Source organism: Drosophila grimshawi, unplaced genomic scaffold, assembly GCF_018153295.1.
Source record: "Drosophila grimshawi isolate 15287-2541.00 unplaced genomic scaffold, ASM1815329v1 contig_1377, whole genome shotgun sequence".
NCBI lineage: Eukaryota > Metazoa > Arthropoda > Insecta > Diptera > Drosophilidae > Drosophila > Drosophila grimshawi.
In genome coordinates this window covers 18,738,741-18,761,740 of record NW_025062900.1, presented here as the reverse complement: position 1 = coordinate 18,761,740, position 23,000 = coordinate 18,738,741, and the positions used below count along the sequence as shown (strand labels likewise).

General features: G+C 38.0%; 1 protein-coding gene across 4 annotated transcripts; it reads right to left on the bottom strand.

Annotated features, from left to right (window-relative positions):
* Positions 1–1,106: 1,106 nt before the first annotated feature.
* On the bottom strand, positions 1,107–22,717 carry LOC6566667 (trafficking kinesin-binding protein milt). 4 transcript variants are annotated; one of them, XM_032739619.1, is made up of 6 exons: positions 22,689–22,717; positions 19,416–19,712; positions 19,139–19,348; positions 6,054–6,332; positions 4,234–5,830; positions 1,107–3,805 (listed from the first exon to the last, which is right to left on the bottom strand). In XM_032739619.1, exons 2-6 carry the CDS (start codon positions 19,579–19,581, stop codon positions 2,683–2,685), a joined length of 3,375 nt encoding a protein of 1,124 aa, XP_032595510.1. In that variant the 5' UTR covers positions 19,582–19,712; positions 22,689–22,717; the 3' UTR covers positions 1,107–2,682. The 4 variants fall into 4 exon arrangements, with proteins under 4 accessions (XP_032595510.1, XP_032595509.1, XP_032595511.1 ...); XM_032739618.1 differs by lacking the exons at positions 19,139–19,348; positions 19,416–19,712; positions 22,689–22,717 and adding an exon at positions 12,699–13,489; XM_032739620.1 differs by lacking the exons at positions 19,139–19,348; positions 19,416–19,712; positions 22,689–22,717 and adding an exon at positions 8,029–8,107.
* Between the last annotated feature and the right edge of the window lie 283 nt (positions 22,718–23,000).

The following is a 23,000-nucleotide window of genomic DNA, read 5'->3' as shown; positions in this document are numbered from 1 at the left end:
CCCTTAATTCACCGATTGATCGTTAGAGAAAGAGAGAGGGAGAGTGGAAGCAACAATAATGCATAAAACACAAAACAAAAGAAAAACACATCTAGCAACTATCTTAAGCCGATTGCCGATTACCAATTACCGATTTAATGTTATTTTTTTTACCATCGCTTACTGCTGCTGTGAACTACTCGGATTTTATATTGCCAACTTTCTTTTATGTTCTAAATGATGGCATAATGGTAATGCTCCTATAAATACGTTTTTCCTTATTTCTCTGTAAAATACTAAGCTCAGCTGGATAACTATTTATATAAATCTAATTATTATTATTATTATTATAATTAAAGCATATACAATATATACATTATTCAATAACTACAGTGCATATAAATTTTTACATTAATGACTACATACATTTAAATTAAATATATATGCAGCAGTTGCAATACAAATACAACACAAAACAGCAAATATATATATATATATATATATATATATATACGTACATACATATATATATATATGTATAAACATAGGAACAAACAAAAAAAAACACACTGAAGAAAATTGAGAAAATGAACATGAAACAAAATGAAACAAACCTTATATAACAAATTTAACAAATTATAGTGAGGATAAAGCAGAAATTAAACAATTAAATGCTTACAATTAATTTATCCAATATTGAATTGTAATTTTTTAAAATGTTAGTCATTACAATGAAATAAAAACGATATATAAAAAATCAAACAAATTTGTATTAAATGCCCAATCACGAAATATTCATTTAGTGCTGCCAACGATTTTCAGAAAAAGGAAACAGTCGCCGCGAACATAACCGATCAGCACTGCCAACGCACAGTGACTAAATCCACTCTTTAAGCCCGTCGCTAAATAAATAATTCCTGCCCATGGCAAGTCTCCAAATTATTGCCCATGCCCACACCATTGATAAGGCTCGCTCTTTGCAGTCGGAGAGTACTCAAATCTTGTACGAGGAACCAGCGCAGATTCCGCTCATTATTTTGTATCTATGAGTAACAATTGTGGAGACTTCTTCAACATACTCCTTGCCATTTTGTTAGCCTTTGCCAAATTGAAAATTACGAAATCAATTAGAATTTAACGATGTTCTCTTTATTTGTTGCATATGTAAATAAATATATGTATTGATAATAATTACAACTAATAACTTTTACATTTGTTGTGGGCACACACTCGATTAGCACTGATGCCAGTTTTTTTTCTTCTATTTTTTGTTGTTTTTTGTGTACATAATTACTTATTACATACTGTAAACCTAAATTCTCAAAGCGTGTACAATTTCGTCAATATATGTTGCTTTTCATTTTATAATATTCATTTCGATAGTGATATATGTATGTGTCTTCAAAGTCAAAAATGTCTAATAATGCAAAATATATTTCAAATGTATTGTTCGTTTTTTTCTTTTCTTTTTGCCTTTTTTAATTGCGCACGTTTCGTTTGAGAAGCACGTTGACAGAAGGCAGACGCTGTTAGCTAACGGTGATTTGGTAACATGTGTTGCGAACTGTGTTCTGTTAGTTAACAGCGCCGCTAACCAACATCCAAATGTAAATGGGGTAGTTGGATTTTTGTTGTTTTTGTCGAAATAAAATAAAAACTAGCATAGCTTCTAAGTAAATGTTTGTTAAATTTGGTTCAGTGCACTCTATTTAGGAGCTATGCATTGAACAAAATATGGGCCGCATAGCCAAACGAGTGCCGAGCCGAGTAAGTAGAGACTAGAAACAAATGGTTTAGTTTCGGATATAGTATTCCCTCCTATTTGTATGGCTGAGCACCGAAAAAAAAGAACACAAAAGCGTTTTAGAATATATAATGCAAGCAGTTGAAAGTTTCCTCAATTTTGTGATATATATACGTACGTAGGTATAAAGAGTGTGTGGAAAGCAAAAACCTAAACGATATATACAATGTGTAAAAAAATATATGTTCCCTTTTGCAAATCCACCATTCAATTCAGTTTAATTATCTTATATACATTCCGCACCTCCTTGAAATGAAGTAAAAATCAAAATTAATTAATTACTCTACGCATCGTTTAAGTAAACACACATATATATGGAAATAAATACAAAATTGGCAAAAATAATTATAATAGTACATTATTTGAGTAAATAAAAATAAAAATAGCTGCTGCTGCTGCCTTTGAACTGTTTTTTTTTCTCTCACAACAACTGTTCTGTTGGCCTAATTGGCCGCCGTTGCAAAAGCCAAAAAAACCAAGTGAATTTCATTAATAATAACTACTAAATTTAAACGTTTTACTACAAGTATTTACAAATCACAGCTACAAACACTAAGTCAGGCGGGCGGGCCAGTGTTGCATAACATCGTCGTTAAAACAAGCAAGTGTTGCAAATTGGCGACGGCAGCGAGGCGGTGACTAACAAAAGAATACCCCTTTTCTTTACTTGCTCCAGCGTGTATATGATATATATATATATATATGTATATATAATGTAGAACTAAATAAAAAATAGTATATCGCTTAAGGCTGATTTGTTTGCTGGCGGCTTTGCTTTGCTTTGCGTTGCTTTGTTTGCTTCAATGAAATCAGAGTGCGTCGCGCGCTAATCTTTATCTAGTTCTCTCGCCTAGGTGTGTGTGGGTGTGTGTTGTTGTGTGTGTGTTTGTGTGTTACGCTTACAGCCAGCCGCCCTTGCGGCCAAACAACAAGGAACTAACGGAACCCACAAAACTCTGCGTAATGCTCGGCGCTGCCGCCTTTGATTCATTATCGCTGCTCATCCTGCCGGCAGCTGTTGAGCTGCTGCCGGTGTCCGTCGCCACCTTGCCCAGATCGGGTCGCACACGTCCACCTAATCCTCCGCTACCAGCACCAGCAATGGTGCCCAGATCGGGTCGTTGTGCGGCGAGGCCATTCTTTAAATTGCGTCGCGACTTTTGTCGCTGCATTTGCTTCAAGCGCGTTTCACTCGCACTCGCACCATTCGCAGCTGAGGAGGAGGTCGAGCCACTGACTCCAGTTGCTCCAGCTGGGGGCTTGGACACCACTTTCGTTGTTGTCTTCGACTTGAGTTGGATCACAATGCCCTGATCATCGCTATCCTCGCTGTTGTATGCGCTGCTTGTTGCACTGCTGTTGCTGACTGCAGCAGCAGCGACGCCTCCGTCTCCTCCCTTTCCACCCAGCACTGTTGGAGCTGGTGATTTGAGGCCACGATGGAGTACGCCCTTGATTTGTGCGCGATCAAAGTGAATGTCATCCACGATGCTATTGCTGCTCGTGTGCAAGCTCTGCAGACTGTCGCCGGATGAGGAGCCACAGCTGCTCAGCTGGGACAGGGGCGAACTGCTCCGATTGGCGATGCCGGCGCCCCGGCCACGCTGTGCACTGATTATGTTCTCCAGTCCGATGCTCTCCACCTTCTCGATCAGGTTGAGCGAGCGCAGCGCTCGTCGCTCCAGCTGTGACAGCATCACCTTCTGCTGATGCTGCTGCTTGGTCAGCGTCCGCTGCAACTGCTGATCACTTGGTCCGACCAATTTGCGCCGTATCAAATCGGCGCCCGATGAGAGCAGACCGAACAGTGGCTCGGGGGATTGGCCTCGTGGCGGAGAACCCTCGGGACTGTTGCAGGGCGTCACCGTCGGCGAATAGTTGGGACCGGCGGGCGTGTTCAGAGCACTGGGCGTAACCGCCTTGATGCCGCGCTCATTCAGCATGCCAGCGAGTCCAAGATTCACCGAGAACGTCGAGCAGGAGTTCTTGCGAGACATTCCAGCGCGTGGCGTCGCGGGACAACTGTGGAAAGAAGGTTAGGATTAATATTAATTGATATGATATAAATATAAATATAATTAATTACGTCATAATTATAAGTATTTAATATATAATCCGTAATAAATACGTAATTGATTTATATTTACAAATATAAATGCAATATATAATATATACTTAACTATTTATATATAAACCATAAATACATAATATATTTAGTAAATAATATAAATATATACATATAATTATATATATAAATATATATTATATATTTAATTAATTAATTAATATAAATAAATGTAATTAATTTATAATTATAAATATAAATACATATTTCATAAATTTACAATTACAAATATAAATATTTAATAAATTGAATTCATTCATTATTATAAACATAATTCTTCTTAACTTATTGTAAATATAAATATATAATAATATTTCAGACGTACCTTGGCTGTCTTGATGTCGATGTGGAGGCCATGCGTGAGGACATCTGCGATTGGGAGAGGAAGGACAGATCGTTGACGAACCCATCGTCGGGATGCATGACCATGCTGTTCGTGTAGGTGTAGGTGCAGCCGGGCGCTTCGAATTGTTTGCCCAGACCAAGTTCCTCGCTGACATCCTCCTCGACGTCGGACAGCGTGTACACCTGCATGCCCAGATCGTCGAGGCCACGTCCGCCACGTATTGTCACACCTGGTCGCTCCTCGAGCAGGCCGCTGAGCGTTGGCGTCGCGAGGCGCGACCAGTGGTGCAGTGTCTGTGACCCCTCCATGGGTTTCACGATCTGCAATTTCTCTGGCAGACGCCACTGATGCGTCGTCGTCGCTGCCAGACCCGAGGAGCCCATCGAACCCACCGACATAATGCTATCCGGCGTACGCACGCCCATCGGCAAACCTGTCGCACCCAATCCGCAGCCACGCGTGTGCTGCTGCTGGGGCTCGTCGTAGTTGTAGGTGCCGATTGGCGCATACGAGAGCATGGCACGGCGGGCCAAGACCTCGGCGGGCGTCAATCGCTTGAGTGCCGCCTCCAGCTCCTTCGCACCTGGTGCGCCAGGTACACCCGATGGCTGTGCGGGATAAACGTCGTCCGATTGCGCCGAGTTCAGACTCTCATTCGATAGCGTCTTGAGGCCCAGGGATTGGCTGCTGCCACCGCTGGCGCCGCGATAATACGAGCCAGCTGGATACGCCATCGAGGCCATGCGCGGACCGGAGGCACTGCTCATGGACATGGCGCCCAGTTGGGTCATCGACACATTGCCACTGTCCATGTAGTTGCCACCCTTGGTGGCACAGCGAACCGTGTCAAAGGCACGCTTATATGGCGGCGGACCATAGATGCTACTGGCTGCCATCATGTTGCCACCACCCGGCAGCTGCGGCAGATGGGACATCATGCGTCCAATGCGATCCGCACAGCGTTGGCTATCACCCGAAATGCCCGAGTCGAGGCTGTTCTCCGAGTACAGCGATGACTCCATCAACTCCGATTGCAACGATTCGATGGCGACACAAGCCGCAGCACCATTTGTGCCCAGACCGCCGAGGAAGGAGCTGCGTGCCTGGGGCTGTGTGCGTTTCCTCTGCTGCTTCAGTTGATCCTGAGCGGAGTGAAGCAGGGCCAGGACCTCCTCGTAGCGCTGCTTGAACTCAACCAGCTCGAGAGCGAGCGCATTCTGATTCTCCTTGGTCACGTGCAGCAGCGACAGATGCTCATCGTTGTCCTGCGTCAACTGATGCAATCGCATCTCAGCCTCCGCCAGACGAGCCGTCAAACTGATAATCTGTTCGTGCTGCAGGCGATTCTCTTCCCGTTGTCGCTCCAGCTCCAGACTAATGTTGTCATACTGTGAATTGGCATCGTTCAGCTGCGCACTGATGTCCGCCATCAGTCGCCGTTCGTGCTCCTCCACCTCATCGGTCTGGTGGGCCAGTTGGGTGGCCTCGCACTTCAGCGATTTGTTCTCATCCAGCAGAGAGTTGACCTTCTTCTGCAGCAGATCCAGCGTTATCGACTTGGACATCGTTGGCGTATCTAATTGTTACGAGAAGTTGATCATTATTATTCGCTTATAGTTCGTTAATATAGTTTAAAAATCGTACTAAATTTTAGTAAATCGTTAAATTATTTCTAAAGCCTAAAAACTATTCTTAATATTTATTAATTGTTTCTAAAATCAAGAACAATTTTCCATTTTGTAAGGCGATTTACACAAATTTAGCTGATTTTTTTCCGAGTGTAGCTGATGCTGACTTACCCCCATCGGTGCCATCGTCTGCATCGTTGGTTAGCACCGAAATCAGTTCATTTTTCTTGTGCAGCTCGTGCAGTAGCTGGGAGCGATCATCGTTGGAGGATTTGAGATCTGTTTCCAGATCACTGACACGCGCCTCGAGTGCATTATTTTGGGTGAGCAGCTCCTTGCCAATTTGCACCGTCAGCTCCAAGTCCTTCTCCTTCTCCTCGAGCAGACGCGTCACGGCTTCAATGTCATCGTAGGCGCGAGTCATCTGGCTAACACGGTTACCACATAGAACTGCAAAGGATAAAAAAGAAAGAACTTTAAAATAAATATATACACATAATAAATCAATTTAAAATTAATACACATAAATAAAGATCAACTCTAAACTATCGATTTGAAGTCTATCGTTTATCGGGCTGCAAAGGGAGCGCCATTCACAGGCTTTAAATATCAACATTTCATTTAGTTTGGCAACGCTGCCCGATCATTACGTAATTGCAAATACCCTAAGAATACCTTCCATGAGTAATTGCTCATTTTGCTGCTCGCGCTCTCCTGCTAAGCCAAAGGCTGCTAGCAGACTGAATTCTTGTTGCGCTGGCGTCGCTGCTGCCGTTGACGCCGCTGTTGTTGCTGCAGCTGCTGAGAGTTCGAGTTCATCTTCGTATTCAAGTTCATCGTCTATGATGCAGAAGAAGTCGTCGTCATGCCAACTGCCCGTCGCTTTCGTTTGGCATGCAGCAAATGCACATTCCTCCATTTCTATTGTTGCTGCATCAATGGAATCCACAGCATCCACTTGATGAGAGCTGCGGCTGCTGCTGCTGCTGCTCTTCTTGGTGGTTAAAAATCGATGCAGACTGCTGCTGCCGGCAGCAGCCGTCTCCGTCTCTCTCTCCATTGCCTCTTTCTCCTTCTCCTTCTCTCTCACCATCTCTGCTGTTCCTTCGGCATTGTTTACGTGCGTCATGTTTTACCGTATTTTATTTGTTTCTTTTATTGCTGACTCTTGCCTTAGTCACGCTGCATTTTTCGCATTTTGCGCATTGATTTGAAAATTGTTTGCGTGTAGTTGCTGCTTGTGTTCTTGAGTATCTTATTTGCTAGCGTATTATGTAATAAACAATTTCATTGTAAAATTCGCTGTCAAGGCACTCGGATTGTTTTGCATTATTTTGGTGGTGTGTGCAACACTTATTCTCTGGTGGTTGTTATTTTTTAATTAGCAGCTTTTCCTTGTGGTCTGTGGTTGATGTTTTCTCTCTCCACATGTGTCACATGAGTTGTATTTTTTCAAAATAATTACGTTTTGCCATTACTCTTTGTATAAAAATGATTTGAAACAAAAACTATATATAGGCGGCAAAACACTTAAATTAATTGCTAAATTAATGCGAATTGTCTGAACTCAGCAGAGCAACTGAAAAGTGTGAAATGACAATTGCTGTTTTCGCTCTCATTGGCGTCGTCTCTCTCTCTCGCTCTCTCTTCCTCTCTCCTTTACTCGATTATTTGCCACCCACTTTGCCGTGCTGAGCGTGCGCAATAAAGATCTGGTTTTGCGACAGACCCAGCATAAAAACCTAGCTTTGAACTTCTAAACAAGTATTTCCGATATATTTTTAGCCATGAGCGAGCCACGCTGCTCTGCTCTGCTTTAAATAAAAACTCTCAATCTCAATTTCAAAGCCACTTCTTGCAAGCGCGACGCACACACACACACTGACACCAACATTAACAGCAGCTCAGCAGCAGCAGCGCGATTGGCGTCGACACAACAGAGCAGCAGCAGCGCAGCAGGCTGCAGGCTAAAACTGCAGCAGCAGCATCGCAAAAGTAAAAGGCGAGTAGTGAAAGGAAAAGGAGCAATAGAAATGTTTTTTTTTGTTGTAGCTGCCGGTTCGACGGGAAATTCAAGCCACAAATACACACATTTACATATGTATAGACATATATATGTACAAATGCACAAATGGGCATAACTCACGTGTCGAAAATATCCAAACAGATTTTGGCTGCACAAATAACTTTGACGAGCGTTTCACTTCACTGATTATTGGCAGTAGCAACAACTACAGCTAATAATCAAAACAAATGCCACAAGGTTTTGTGGCCAGTCCAAAGGTTGTGAGACATTAACATTTAAAAATTCAATTCTAAAGTAAAAACACAAAAAAAGAGTCAGCTGGGCAGCAAACGGCGCTCCAAACTCGTGACGGAGCAGAACAACGTAGTCAGTCACACACGCACACACACATACTTGCAGACTCACGAAAATACACACAGCTCACCACTAGTTGTAGCTGTTGTTGGACGGGAGGGTTTTTATAATTTTTTGCTTGCAATTTGATATTGAGAAACAGCGCACAATTGCTTTTGTACGTATTGTATTTAGAAAATATATAGCAGTATAGTTGTTTTAAATTCTCGTTTACATTTTGACAATATATTTTGAGTTAAATTTCACATTCACAATTGGCACTGAAATTGTGTAATTTGCAGATTAGCAGCAGATACAAGACGAACGATGAGTGAATTTTATTTGCTGTCAGTTTTTGTTGCTGTAGTGGAATCCACCACCAAAGTTGGCATCCACATACAAAAGAGAGAGCTTGTTATTGCTCTGTTATGAAGCAGCTCTGTTAAATTGGTATTCATTTAACAGTGTGAGAGACTAAACGGCATTGCCAGCATTGAGAAATTGAACGCTCACAATACCCTAACAGACTGTTTATTATTTTATCATGAAGTAGATCAGTCTACACATGTCATTATATATATCTAAGACTTGTTCTATGCAAACACATTAAATTGTATTGCTATACGCTAAATATCTCTGTCAACAAACTAAGTTTATTTTATTATAGAGCAGAGTATAAAAGGGTATAAAGGGGTATTCAATGTGCGGCACTCTGAAGTTTAGTTGTTACTTCAGATATCTGAGACTGCATTATAACACTAATGCTAACGAAGCGCGTAAATAAGCTCTAATTGTTTATTTAACTGCCATATATCATTTTTTCATATCGTATTCACATTTTATTACTTCTTCACGATGCATATAAAAGCAAGCAGAAAAACCGGAACGAGCGTCCCTAAAACTAAACAGAAATCCCATTCATGTTCAGGAAGATGGAAGACCTAATACCTTTGCGGGTATTTTTCCGGGTATTCGGATGTCTGGCAACAGGGATAACCAATTTCCCTAGAAGCGGTCCTTCAAATAAAATCCAGGTAGATGTTTGACTCAAGTTTAAATGTACGCGGGAGATTTAAAATGCTCCGGAAAACGAAGAGCAGAATGTGAGAGATTAAAGTTCGTTTTGGCCTTTTGACAGTTTGATCTGGTAAATATATATAATAATATATTTCTGCTAAATTCTTGTGAACAAAATTAGTTTATGTCTTCAATTCTCACAGTCCAGTCGAATATTCTGTGATGAAATTTTAATGGTAATCAGTTGAACTTTTATACTTTTATTTGATCTTGTTCTTTTGACCGTTTGACCTGCTAAATAAATAATTAATCTGCTAAATTCTTGTTTGCCCAAATAAAAATAAAACGTTTATATGAAATTAGTTCAGGCCTGCGATTCTTACTTAATCTTATTCTTACTTACAATCAGATGAACTTTAATATTTTTATTTCTTAACAATTTGTTTAATAACAAATCAAAATAAAACTATGGAATTAGTCAAAATCTGCGTTTACTGCGACTACTTTATAATGTAATAACATGTTTAATCAGTTGTATTTTTTTTTATTATTTTCATTTGTTCAATCTTTAACTGTGTAAATGCAATTATCATTAGTTTCTTGTAAAATCAGATTGCCCTGAGAACCCATACTGACTCAGTTTTTCCGCTGCATAAAAAAGTCAGCAATTTTTTTTTTCTAAATTAAAAAAGTCGATTTATAGCAAGTTAAATGTCTTAATTATAGTCGATCATTAAGCTACACATTTAATGACTCTTTTTTTTTACTTTTTACGCCAAATAGAACTGATTCCCAGACACAAAGGGTTTTTCGCATTTTATTGCGAATAGATCTTAAATGAACCGCTGCAGTACTTGAACATTAGTCGTAATAATCAGCAAGTCACGGCATCGATAAGGTCGAAAAGTACAACTAAGATAAACGCAGCAAAATGCATTACAAGCCATGCAATTTAAGGAATAAATGCCTATCACTGTGTAAATATCATGTGACTTGGGGGGCCCTTAATAGTTTTTTCAATGTAACTTGCGAAAAGCTGTGAAACACAGTTGGCATAGTATATTTTTATATATATGAATATATATACAGAATATACATATGCCATTCAAACAGTAATCCATAATGATTTGTGCAAATATCAACAAAACTTAGCGGCGATATCTAATGAATGCAGAACAACAACAAATACAAAGTCTAGAAAATTTTAACAATTAATAAAATTGAAGAAAAAAAATAAAAGCAATGGCAAAAATGGATGTCGTGCTGTTTCACACGTCGACCATAACAAAGAAAATAGCGAAAAGCAAACAAATCAACAAAACAAACTTCAAATTATTGAGAAAACAATAATCGTCTGGTTGAGTAAATTTAATACCGATCGAATCGATAAGATAAATTAGAACTTATCAAGTCCATGTTAAATTTTGCACAAGCAAATGCAACGAGGCAAGGGATGGGACAGGGGGCATGGTGGGGGAGAAAGATTAGGGGGTTTTGCTGCACTTCACTTCAAGTGGGGCACAACAAACAAAACAGCTGCGGTCAACATAATACGTCTGCTGCTCGATAAAATATAAAATCTTAAATGTTGAATCTTTGTATAATTCTAATTTATTGATAATCCCTTTTCATATTCTCTTTGATTTTTTCACACCTTTTTTTTAGATTACCTATTCATTTTATATATTTTCTGTTTTCGGCTCTTTTAGCTAAGTATCTCAAATTTTTATTGCTTTATATAGTTTATTTACATTTCATTGAGTAGAATAATACAAAAATAACTTATCCGCCTTTTTAAGAGCATTCCAAATAAAAGCTTATCAATTTATGGTGATTTAATTAGGCTTTTTAAGGACAAAGCAATATTAAACAATTTCAATCCGAAGCAAAATCCCATTTCGCACACCAAAAATTGTTTAAAATTACTCATGGAAGATCTTAATATTGTCAAAAATATTTGTCGGGATAATTTATTAAAATTACTCGCTCGAATTTCAAGAAAATCAAAACTATTAAATAAATGAATGAAATAAAAAAAGTTAAAAGTTTGCCAAGAAACATTCGATTCTCCCACAGTTGGACGAAAGATAAATAATAAGCACTTATAATAATAAATACAACAAAAAGAAAACAATTAACATGTCAAAGTGTCTATGTTAACTTCCATGTACTAGTGCTATTATTTTGACCTCAACTGTATAAAAAAGGCAATCACAGTTTGACGAATTTTTAAATATATTTATAACCTATAAACTATAATAAATATTTACCGCTAAAAAGAATGTGATATAGATGGAAATATGTAGAATGTTTGTTTAGCTAATAAACATTAGAAATAATAAACATTAGAAAATAGTAACTACTATTAATATTTTTGAATTCAATATTCTTGAAGAAGTTCGCTCAATTTCCACCACTTTTTATTGTTCAGCAATATATATTAAATGGCTTCAAAAATTTAATTCAAAGCGCGGCTAAAATTTAGTTTCAGCTTTTCTAATTTTTTAAAATTGAGATCAATTTTGTGAAGTGCATTAATTTTACGGCAAAATAGTTGAACGAATCAGCAAAAAAAGTACAAAAGTTAAATTTGTTGCAGTGTTCTCAAATATCAACGCGATTCGGGCAAACTGCTCTAGAAAGTATGTCTACAAATGCGCTAAGCACTAATTCTTAAGTGGCTATTTCGAATTTTAGTCAACAACTTTTCTCTTTTTAATGTGTGTCTAATTTTGTGGAATGAATTTGCAGCAGTATTAAACAAAATTATTCACTTATTATTATCGCGGTGATTGTTTAAATATTTATATATAGCAAGAACAAAATTACCCACTTTTATGCGGTTTTACTTGCACAATAAAATATAGAAAAATCTGTTTAATGTAATTTTTGCATTATTTAAAGTAATTGTTTTGTTGAGTTTTTGAATACACTCATTTATTTAAAATATTTTTGGGGAAATAAAAGCTCTCAAAAAATGGGTTCTTGCTATAATAGGAGAAATATTTTCTTTATGATTTTTATTTCCATGACAATGTAGAAAAATTATTTTACGAATATTTATTGGAAGTATTTGGTTTGTGAAGTTTGTCATTATTAAAATATTCACAAATGACAAGAGGATAAACGCCTTTTTGATCCAAAAATTAGTTTATACATTTTATTTACCCCATTTACCTAAGTTTTCCAACACTGCATATTATTAAAAAATTCAAGCATGTCAAGAAAAGTATAAACATGTTTTTTTGTAGAAAAATCAGTTCAAAAATAAATGACAATGACCCTAATGAGCTTTAATTGCAAATTTAAAGATTTCAACACATTTTTGTGCGCTTTTATTTGCACAAAATGATACAAAAATCAGTTAATAGTTAATGGCAATAAATGATTGATTTCCACACCTTTTCATAATTATTTGTTGCAGAATGTGTGTTGCTTACCTTTGTTGGTCAACAGACTGCGCACAACTTTCAGACAATTCCGGCCATCGACATTCTTGGAAGCATAGTACATGAGCTCCCACGAGTTAGCCTTGTCCAGCAACTCTGGGGGCAGCTCAAAATTGGGTCCATCCGCCGCAATGGCGCCCGTGATGGGACTTGGCACAGGTGTGGCCGTATTTGAGTGGGACTCTGGCTGCCCCTTGGCGGCAAAGTCATGCAAGAGGGCGAGTAGCGGTGCCGATGCCGTTGTCTCCACGCTGGACGACACCTTCAACTGCTGCACAATGATGCGCATGCGCTCAACGGCCTCCAGTTCGAGTTCGAGGCGTGTCGGTGCCGGTCCCGTGCCATGGACAATCGCCGACATCATGGAGGAGCAGCAACTGCTATCCAGACTCGAATCGACTGATTTATCCAATTGCTGCAGTTTCTCTGCAGTCCGCTGGCAATTGTTCTCCAGCTGCTGACCAAGCAGTTTGTACGTGTTCTCAAAGTGTTTGCTGGCATTCGACGGCTTCTGGCTGATGGTGGTCAGCGAGTCCGCTGTGGAATTGGAGCTGCAGTTGGACATGAGGGAGTTGAGGGAACTGCTGCTTACACTGTTCGCTATGCTGTGCGTGGTGCTGTTCAACAAGTGCAGCGCATCCTCGCCAGCGATAAAATGGTGTGTGTAATCATCATCAGTGTCTTCCGGTTCCACGGGCAGCTCATTGATGATGGGCAGCATTGTCGTAGCTGGACTTGTTGTTGTTGTTGTTATTGTTGTTAGCTTGACATTTTGTTGTTGTTGTAGATTGTTTTTTAGTGCATTGTGTGGCATTTTGTTGCTGTTGTTTTTGGATGCAAGCGCATTGTTTGTTTTATATGTTAATCACCAGATTTGCACTCGCTACTCTTGCACTTTATTTATTTACGGGCCTGCAAGTAGTTTTGAGTGTGAATGTCAAAAGCATACTGACACGGCCAGTGTTGGCAAACACACGCACACAACTGTCCTGCAGCCAGTAAACTTAATGCGCATTTAGCGGCTTATTAATGTTTTTATGACACACACAAAAATATTATCTTTATAGTCACACTTATCGTTGGTCTATTTTTATTTCATATGACTTATGCAACCCGAAAAGAAAACAAAAAAAGTAATATATCTATTTGAAAAACACAATGGCAAATAGTTAATTGCTAATTTCAAATACAACATCACTTCAAAAATTCAAACATTAACATACAATGCAATGTGAAAAACAGATTTACATGTATATAAGATAAATTTCAAAAGAGCAAAAGAAAAAAAAACGTTAGACAACTTTACACAAAAGAGTGGACCAAACAACTGACTTGGAAATGCGATGCTAGGAAAATGTCGAGCCCAAAAGAAACAAGTTTATAGTTTTAGCCAGCTTCAAATAACAAAACTGTATATATATATACATATATATAAGATGCGCCTTTCCACCCATTCATCCACTCTAATCTGTATTTGTATTTATACATGTTGACGATCACGTAGCTGTTTTTTCTTTCCTATTATGTGTGTGGGCTGCGTAGAACACAGAGGAGAGCAGAGGATGTCAAAATGACCATGGGTTGGGTTGGGTTTGGTTTTTCTTTTTCTTTTGTGTGTGGCATGTTGAATTAAGGAGGAAATGATGCAACATTAAGTTAACAGCAAGTGCTGAAGGCTGCTTGCTTCAACAGCTTCAGCTTCAGTTTCAGCTTCAGCCTCTTCTGCTGAGCTTAATAACTATCAGATCATAATTTATGGTCTCTGGCACAGAGTGAAAGAAAATTGAGCTGAGCTAGAAATAAATAACCGTTAGCTGCTTGTGCCAAATCAACGGCTCAAATCAGTTGAGAGATGACCAGCATAAAATGCAATAAAATTCAAGGCAAAATCAAGCGCTATTTACAAGATATAATTCGTACAAATAATGGACTGTAAATAGACTGACTAAAATCCCATAAGATCGTTATAAGACCGCAATTAACAACTAAGAAGACTCCAGTCAAGACTAGACTAGCTGGCCTAGGAGATACCCTGATGATCCAACAGTCGCATTATAACTTATCATCGAATAAGATTTAATTGACAATTGAAATATATAATATATAAAATACAACCTAAACTTTTCTTTAAAAAAAAATCCCCCATTAGAATGCTCTAATCGTGACAGATCAATTAGGAAATACCCTGTCTTATTTGACTGCAATATCTAATATCTAATATCTTATAGCCTTTTTACCTACGTTTAACGCGTTCAGGGTATATACAAAAAACAACTGTGCAAAAAACCATTAACAATCGATAAAGTTAATTTAAAAACATTTTTGTGTCACGTGCTAACAAGCTTTAATGTTTAAAATAAACGTATTTTTAACAACTTTCTGAACTGACTTGGAAAATTATAAAAAAAAACCTAAAGTGACAAATATTTGAATAAGGAAATTAAATACTTGTTTCAAGAAAACATTTCTTAATCATTGCGCCAGGTAAAGCTAACTTTATATAATCAAGAAACTTAAAATGAGATCTAACCTTTAGCAATTTCAATATTTTTACGATTTTGACTAAAACACGTATGATATCATACAAAGTATATATGTATATAATTTGATTAAATAATATAAGCTTGTGGTTTGAGTGTAGAAAATATCTATATGCATAACACATTTGATAATAAACAATAAGCAATAATAATATAGTACATAATCAACAGCCACTGTTAAGAAAGAAACTTGAATGAATCAACACAAGTCAGTTTGATTAATGTGCGTTGAAAGTTTAAGCGAAACTACAGGCAATTAGAAATACCCTACAAAAATTTAAAAACATAAAATTTTTCGCTGTGATAAATTAAAAATAAATTTACATTTGAAAAAAACTAGTTACGAGAATTCTTAAAGAAAAGCTAGCTAAAAAAGAGTACTCGATAAGGAATGAAATATTTATTTGAAGGGCATAGAGAAATTCAGCGACTCGGCAAGCAAAAGACATCAGAAATTGGTGAGAGGTTCATCGACATGCATAAAGCGTAGAGCCCTCATATAATAATAATAATATATTCATATGTATGCATTTTTATGAGTCAGACTTTAAAGGTAAGCATCGGCAATAAATCGGCACACACACACACACACGCACAGCACAACAAAAGTGGGTAAGTGTTGGTAGAAATTCAGCTATCTGTTAAGATAATAAAGCTTGTGACAAAATGTGTGAGAGAGTTAAGAATCGCTAATTGACTGATTGACAAAAACTATTGGCGTACATAATTACATAAGACAGGTAAATAAATAAGGCAACACACACACACACACTGGCAAGAAGCAAATATATACAAAACAACAACAATAAATATGGAAGAAAAAATGCCAATCAATGGCGCACACGCGAAAATGAAATGGAAACGGTAAAAACGCCGCTGCTAAATAAGACAAATTTTGTAGTTTTATTTTGTTGATTTTTTTTGTTTTTCCTTTTTTTTTTTTTTTTTGGTTCACATCAACTTTCACAAAAAAGTAGTCTTACTGGGGAATTAATTATGGCAAAAGTAGTTGGGCGCAATTAAATACTTCTACATTTGGTCAAAAACTTCAACTGCATTACAGCACTGGACACTATTAAGGAAGTTCACTGTAGGATAATCGCATACGATATTCAATTTGTAAACGTTTCACGCTCCATTCTTCTCTGCTGCACTAATTGTGGCCCGCAATGTGAATGTCCTAATCAATAGGCCAGTGACATAGACGTAGTGCGAAAAGAAGAAAGAAAGAAAAAGACAAACACAAACAAGCCGTTGCAGTGTTGCGAAATGACGTAATTAAACTATGTCACTTGCTGTGTTTCTTTGTTTGTCTGTGTTTTTGGCCGCGGACATAATCCGTTTACACACACAAACACACAAATATATATACAGGCAGGCGGACACACTCATGACACAAATTTTGTTTGCCATTTTATGCATTGTTTTTTGTACGCCGGCAGCAGCTTAACACCAATCAACCAATGTGGGTCTGGGGGGAAATGATCTGCAATTTGACGTGCCTAATAGCCTACAACAACGACGACGACAACAACGACAATTTGTATTGCGGTTTATTCTCCGCTTGATGAGTAACGAACGGAACGCGTTTTTATTGCTTCAAGATAAACTCACACGCGCAGGTGACATGAGATTGTCGTCTGATTGATGCGGTACACGGAAGAGCAGCGCAACAATCGCTGATAATAAACGACAACTGGACAGAGCATAGCCGGTATGCAAGAACTGGAACTTGAATTGGAACTGGATAAGCGGCATTTCCAGCTAGCGCAACGGTAAATAGTAAAATGCAAAAGCAAACAAACGAACAAACAGCTGTGGGAATATTTAAAATTGTCTATCGAACAACGGACAGACGCTAAATTCCAATGGAAGACGAAGACGACGCGTTCTTATCAATAACAGTGAAGAATGTGTGACAGAGAGAGACAGACATCGACCTAACAGCGAATTAACAGCCAACGGACAGGCACATGGAAAAACGATTATGTAAAGAGCAACAGCAGCAGCAATAAATGGGAATGAAAACAAGAACAAACTAAGAAGTGACGGACAAACAAACAGACAGCCGATTGGCCCTGCCCATGGCCATGCCCTATAATGGGTTACAACTCCTACACACACACATGCATTAGTGTCGACCCCATTCATTAAATGTTTACACACTCGAGCAACAAATTTATTTCTTAATAATTCAAAAAAGAAACACACACAAAAACACACCCATTTATACAAGCTCACATATACATATATATATATTATTGTTGCTGTGTGAGTGCGTTTAGTTGTCCTAAAAATAAATTCAGTTGTATGACGCCAGGCGAAAAAGCACTTGGAGAAATTCCAAATTCAGCTGTTTTGTTTTTTTTTTTGCACAGATGAATAATAGTCGGATAAGTAATAATGATTTTCGTCGATTGCGTTTCGCTTATGATTTTTGCCATACATATTTCTTTGGTTTTTCTTTCTTTTTTGTGTGATATTGCCAATTATGATTTATTTATAATTATTATTTTTAATTTTTTTTTTGTGGGGCACGCGCACAATTTCTTTGCTTTACTTTTTTTGGTTCAATGTCGACGTGTGTATATTTATAATTTACATATTAAATATACGTTTGTTTTTGGCACTATTCATTTGTTTGTTGCGGCGCGCCGCCTTCGCTCGGCAAAGACTTTCAAATGCACGCAGACCGACGACGCACGCGGAATGAGAATAGCCAATAGCAATTCCCGCACACAACCGGCAACGAAAGCTTCAAATAAAAATATAACAGCTGTGCGCCGTGTGAATGTCAGCGCAGCTGTTTGTGTGAATGGCAATAGCAGCTGTCTTGTGTCAGCAGTGTGACCGTAGCTAGGCCACATTAACAGAGTCGTTTGGAGTTAACAGAATATTTACAATATTTGATAATCAATTTGGCTAGACTGAATAAAGTAGCACTTTCATTGTGCAGACAAAGATATTTTACGTTTGCTGTATATTGCTTTTTAAGCAACATACCAAAACCAAATTTGTGTTAAATTTAAACAGCCGCTATCAGTGTGGCCAGTTTTATCAATAATGCGAGTGAGCAACAAGTTTTGAATTATGAAACAAAATACTGCGCTGCCAATTTGGCGCGCTTTTGAAATTCCTTTATCCAAAAATGTTTATATAATACTTTTTAAGAATATATAAATATAATATGTATATACATACATATATATATACGTATATATATTATATGCTTAAATACTAGTGGTCACTTTCACAAGCTGCTGACAATTGACAACAAACTACATATTCATAAAAATATAAAAAATGTTCTTTGCAAAGACTGCAAGGAAACATAAATAATACTTTGTCACAAGTCTATTGGCGTCAAGAAGAATGATCCACAAAGTGTGAATAAGAATACATATAGAATGTATTTTTATCTGCCTTTTGCGTTTCGCAGATAAAAGAAAATTGCGTTTTTTATGTCTCTAACAATTTTTCGAACATCTTTAAAAATGAATAAAACAAATTAGATATATAAATATATGCAAAGAACAAGTTGATGCCAAACATTTTTCAATACTTTTCTGTCATAAGTTGTGGAATACACACACGAGTACTTATTGTATAACCAAGGCAATTGTTTTAGAAATACACATTACTAATATACATATATATAAATATATATATATATATACATACATCTGTTTTGTACGTGCACACAATTATAATTGAGCAATTAAGAAAGGGGAGGAAGTTAACACATTAATGTGTGAGCAATATGTCTATTGGGCAATATTCGAATATAAATTTACTAAGCTTATCACTCAAGTTGTGTAAAAAAAACACTGACGTCATTAGTCTATTTAAAGGGTCACTTAGTCTAGTAGACAGTTGGAAAGGGGTACTCACGAAAATAGTTCAGGCACTCTCTAGTCTGTTCCTTGGTCAATCCGAGACCCTCGACGGGTATATGCAACGCTGGCGCCGGCACAAACCAATCCTCATTCGCATAGCCCGTAAAATCGGTGAGAAAATCATTTCGCACTTTATATTTGGGTATCTGTTCCTCCAGCAACGAAAATATCTCCACCTCGGGCAAGTGCTCGCTGCTGCACAGATCTATAAACGATATATGGTATATTAAATATGAACAATTACAATAAATATGGGGCCACAAGTAGCTCACCCGTTAGGCAACCGGCGTCGGCTGTTTGCGGTTTGCTGCTTGCCACCGTCGTTTGTTGCATGATTTGCTTTGTTTGCTCTTTGGGCAAATATTTCCTGAGCGTCTCCCGCGCCGAGAGGCTGAGCGGTGAAGCGCCCCCATTGCCCCCAGATGTTGCGGATAACATCAACACTTCTTAATTTGTGTATTTTTCTATATTCTTCTGTAGTTTTTAATTATATTTTTTTTTTTTGTTTGTTGATACTGGTTCAATTAGCGCTGTCCAGCTCTGGCTACAGTGTCTAGTTTGTTGTTTGCCTGCAAATAGATGGAAACGTAAACGGGGCTTTGTTAATTGACTCAAACTCGAACCCACATGAAACCAATAAGCAGCTGGCACCAAGCAGCTAACAGCTAAAGTTAGCAGTTGCTTACTCGTTTTGTTTGCTTTTTTTCAAATTATTATTATGGAAGCGCTTATCTCTGGGCCCCCGCCGATAAAGTCAACGACAACTTGGTGATTATTAATACTATAAATATTGGTAAACGTCAAAGGATTTTCGCGTTAATTTATCACAAAACTAAATTCGCGCATAGAGTGGTAAGGGTAGTCAGAGGGGGAGGGGGGTTGTCCCGTTCTTATCACTATATTATTACATTCAACTAACGTTTTCCAAATTTGTATTTCCAATTTCAATCGATTATTACGTTAGTGTCGTTCTAGCGTAAAATATTTACTATTGTTAATCCATGCTGATGATATTTGTTTTATTTTTAATTAATTGTGTAGAGATTTTAAAACCAATTTCTATGATTTTGTGAATAACAACAATATGCTCAATCAAGTTCGACTTTTCTAGTTTCCACGTAAAAAAAGACCTTTATTAAAAGCGTTGCTTGCAGCACGTCGCGCAAGCGTCAACTGATTTTTCTTTGCCAGCTTTTCGATTGTTGTTAAGTGGAGGAGGAGTCTGCGTAGCAAGCAGCATTAGCTGCTGAGTCATGCGCTCAAAAAAAGAGAACTCCGCATTGAGTGATAATTGTTGCTGTTTAAAGTTTGTGTACATTAACTTAAGAGCACGAAAGACCAAAGAGATGGCCAAAAGCATACGCAGAAACAGACAGACGACAGACTACGTGCCGAATGCGGCGTAAACGTCTGCAGCAGCTCGTAAGCGAAGCGCGTGTGGCTCGCAATTGATAATAATGCACGACGAAGGGGAGACAGAGACAGAGAGAGAGACAGGAAGAGAGAGAAACAAAAGACAACATGTAATTAAACAATAAACAAAACAAATGCGAAATTGAAAGAAAAGCGATGTGATACTGCCGATTCCAAGATAATTAAACTGAAGTTGAACTGAATCACTTCGAATCAGTTCAATTGAACTGATTCTATTTCTAACCAATCGTTAAGCAAATGCAATATGGAAAACAAAACAAGTTGAAAACTATAGCAAATTTATTTATTGATGTGCATGTTTATAATAAGAATGTTTTCGATTTATAGCGCTGTTATAAGAAAGGTATCCGTTGATCTATCTCACTGAATTTCCAAGAAAATTACTGGAGTGGAACTGAATCATTAAGAATAAGTTCAATTGAACTAATGTTCTAACAGAACAATTGAACCGACTGTAACAATTAATTATCGTAGAGTTTATTTATAATAATATGTAAAAGTATAGCAAATTGTAGTCATAATAATTATACCAATGTTTTGAAGATATATTCATTAGCGCTGTTAAAAAAAAAGTGATATTTTCATCTACCTCACTGAATCAGATTGGAGTAGAACTGAATCGTTAAGAATAAGTTGGACTGAACTAATAATCAGACAGCACAATTGAACTGATTATAAAATGTAAAACTGTAGCAAATTTGTTTATTGCTGTATATAATTATAATAAGAATATTTTCAATAGCTGCGTAAAAAAAGAACTGCTGATCTACTTTACCGAATTGAACGAAAAAGTGCAACTCTAAAGTTGACGACGCTGACGCACAAAGGCCGCGAATTGGAAGCATGTGACGGTGACGACAATGCCCACCCCTCCACCAAACCAAAACCGCCACAAGTGAAAGCAGAGGTATTCCCTGACCGTCGTTAGGCCGTCGCTTTGATCAAGAACAAAGGTTTTATTTTTATTGTCGGTTGCGATAACAGCACACGAATATTGGTGAATTGCCTTGCGCTATCGCCGCCAAATGCTGCACATCTGCATTGCGTAACAGAGGAGGACAAGTGACAACAACAACTAGAAAATCTAAAAGTGAATGGAAGCCGGCGGCGATGAGCAATTAACATTTCTTGCTGTTTGTCGCTGTTATTTTCGTTACATTGTACAACACTCTCACTCGACGGGCACGCGAATGTGTGTGTGTGCTTGAATCATTTTCGCATTTAATTTTCTAGCTTGGTTACGTTTCGCACTCTCCACTTTCCACTGTCCTCAACTGTTCACAGCAGTTCACGGTCCACTGTCCACTGTCACTGTTAAGCGCGCGTTGCCAGACCCCTGCTGCTCGACGCGAAACTGAATGGATGGCATAATGCTCTAAAATAAATTTGGAAGCCAAAACGAGAGGCAGCAGCAGCGTTGGCAACGCTTGCCAAAAGAAAAAAATGCACACACACAAAAGCAAAAAGGAAACAAATTTGTTAAAGTTTCGTTTGTCATTCATTTGTTGGCGTCAGATTTTAGTTCTTAAATTGTTTTGCCATTTTGTTTTTGTTGTTGTTTGCCTTTCTTTTCGGGCTATTTTCACGATGTACTCAATTTTTTGGCATACGCACAACGAACGTATTTACCGTTCACTTATATAAGCAGCGACGCCGACGTCGTCGTTGTCAGTGGGGCAGGGTCATTAGACGACACCATTGTAATTTGTCAAATAAAATGAATTTATTTGATATACATATGTATATGTTCCGCATGCATTGCATGAATCAGCTGCTCAAGAATTAGCTTGGAGTTGGGGAAGGGCGCAAGATGGGGGATGCTGCTGATTCGTAGGGGAGGTCAAAAACGAGATGCGTGGGCGCAGGAATCTAGTGTGCGTAAATCCCTGTGTGTGTGTTGTGTTTGGTTGATTATAAAACACTATCATTTGCTGAACAACACTCGCGCACTCATTCATCAGCATGAATGTTTCTCATATTTCATAATGCTTTTTCTGCGCGTTTGTTTTTTTTTTGTTTTGGAAAATTTAACCTTAAACTGATTGCGCGAATTATTGAATTTTCATTTGCCGTATGTTGTTGTTGTTTTTTGATGATGGAATGGTACCCACTTTTGTTGTAGTTGTGCATGTGTGTTTGCCATTTTATTTGGATGTGTTGTGGCTGCTGCTTTCACACACACAATAAAATCGAAACAAAAACCACATGCCCTTTTTTCCACTTTGCACGAGCGCGCGTCAATTGTCAAATGCAATATGTTTGGTTGAGATAAAAAGAAAATACTTCTGGTGTTTGGGTGTGCGTGAAGTCACATCGAATTTAAAACTAAAGAAAATAAAATGCTCGTCCAAATAAATTGGTTTTTTCTTTTTTGCAGCTGCAGCCAACTTCTTGCGCACACTGAAGATGGACAACCAAGCGAT

Coding starts and splice junctions, on each gene's coding strand:
- LOC6566667 (XM_032739618.1), bottom strand. CDS start 13,428: ATGCTGCCCATCATCAATGAGCTGCCCGTGGAACCGGAAGACACTGAT. Junction 6,333..12,698: donor CAGTCTGTTGACCAACAAAG/GTAAGCAACACA, acceptor TATCCTTTGCAG/TTCTATGTGGTAACCGTGTT. Junction 3,806..4,233: donor TCGACATCAAGACAGCCAAG/GTACGTCTGAAA, acceptor TTCTTTCCACAG/TTGTCCCGCGACGCCACGCG.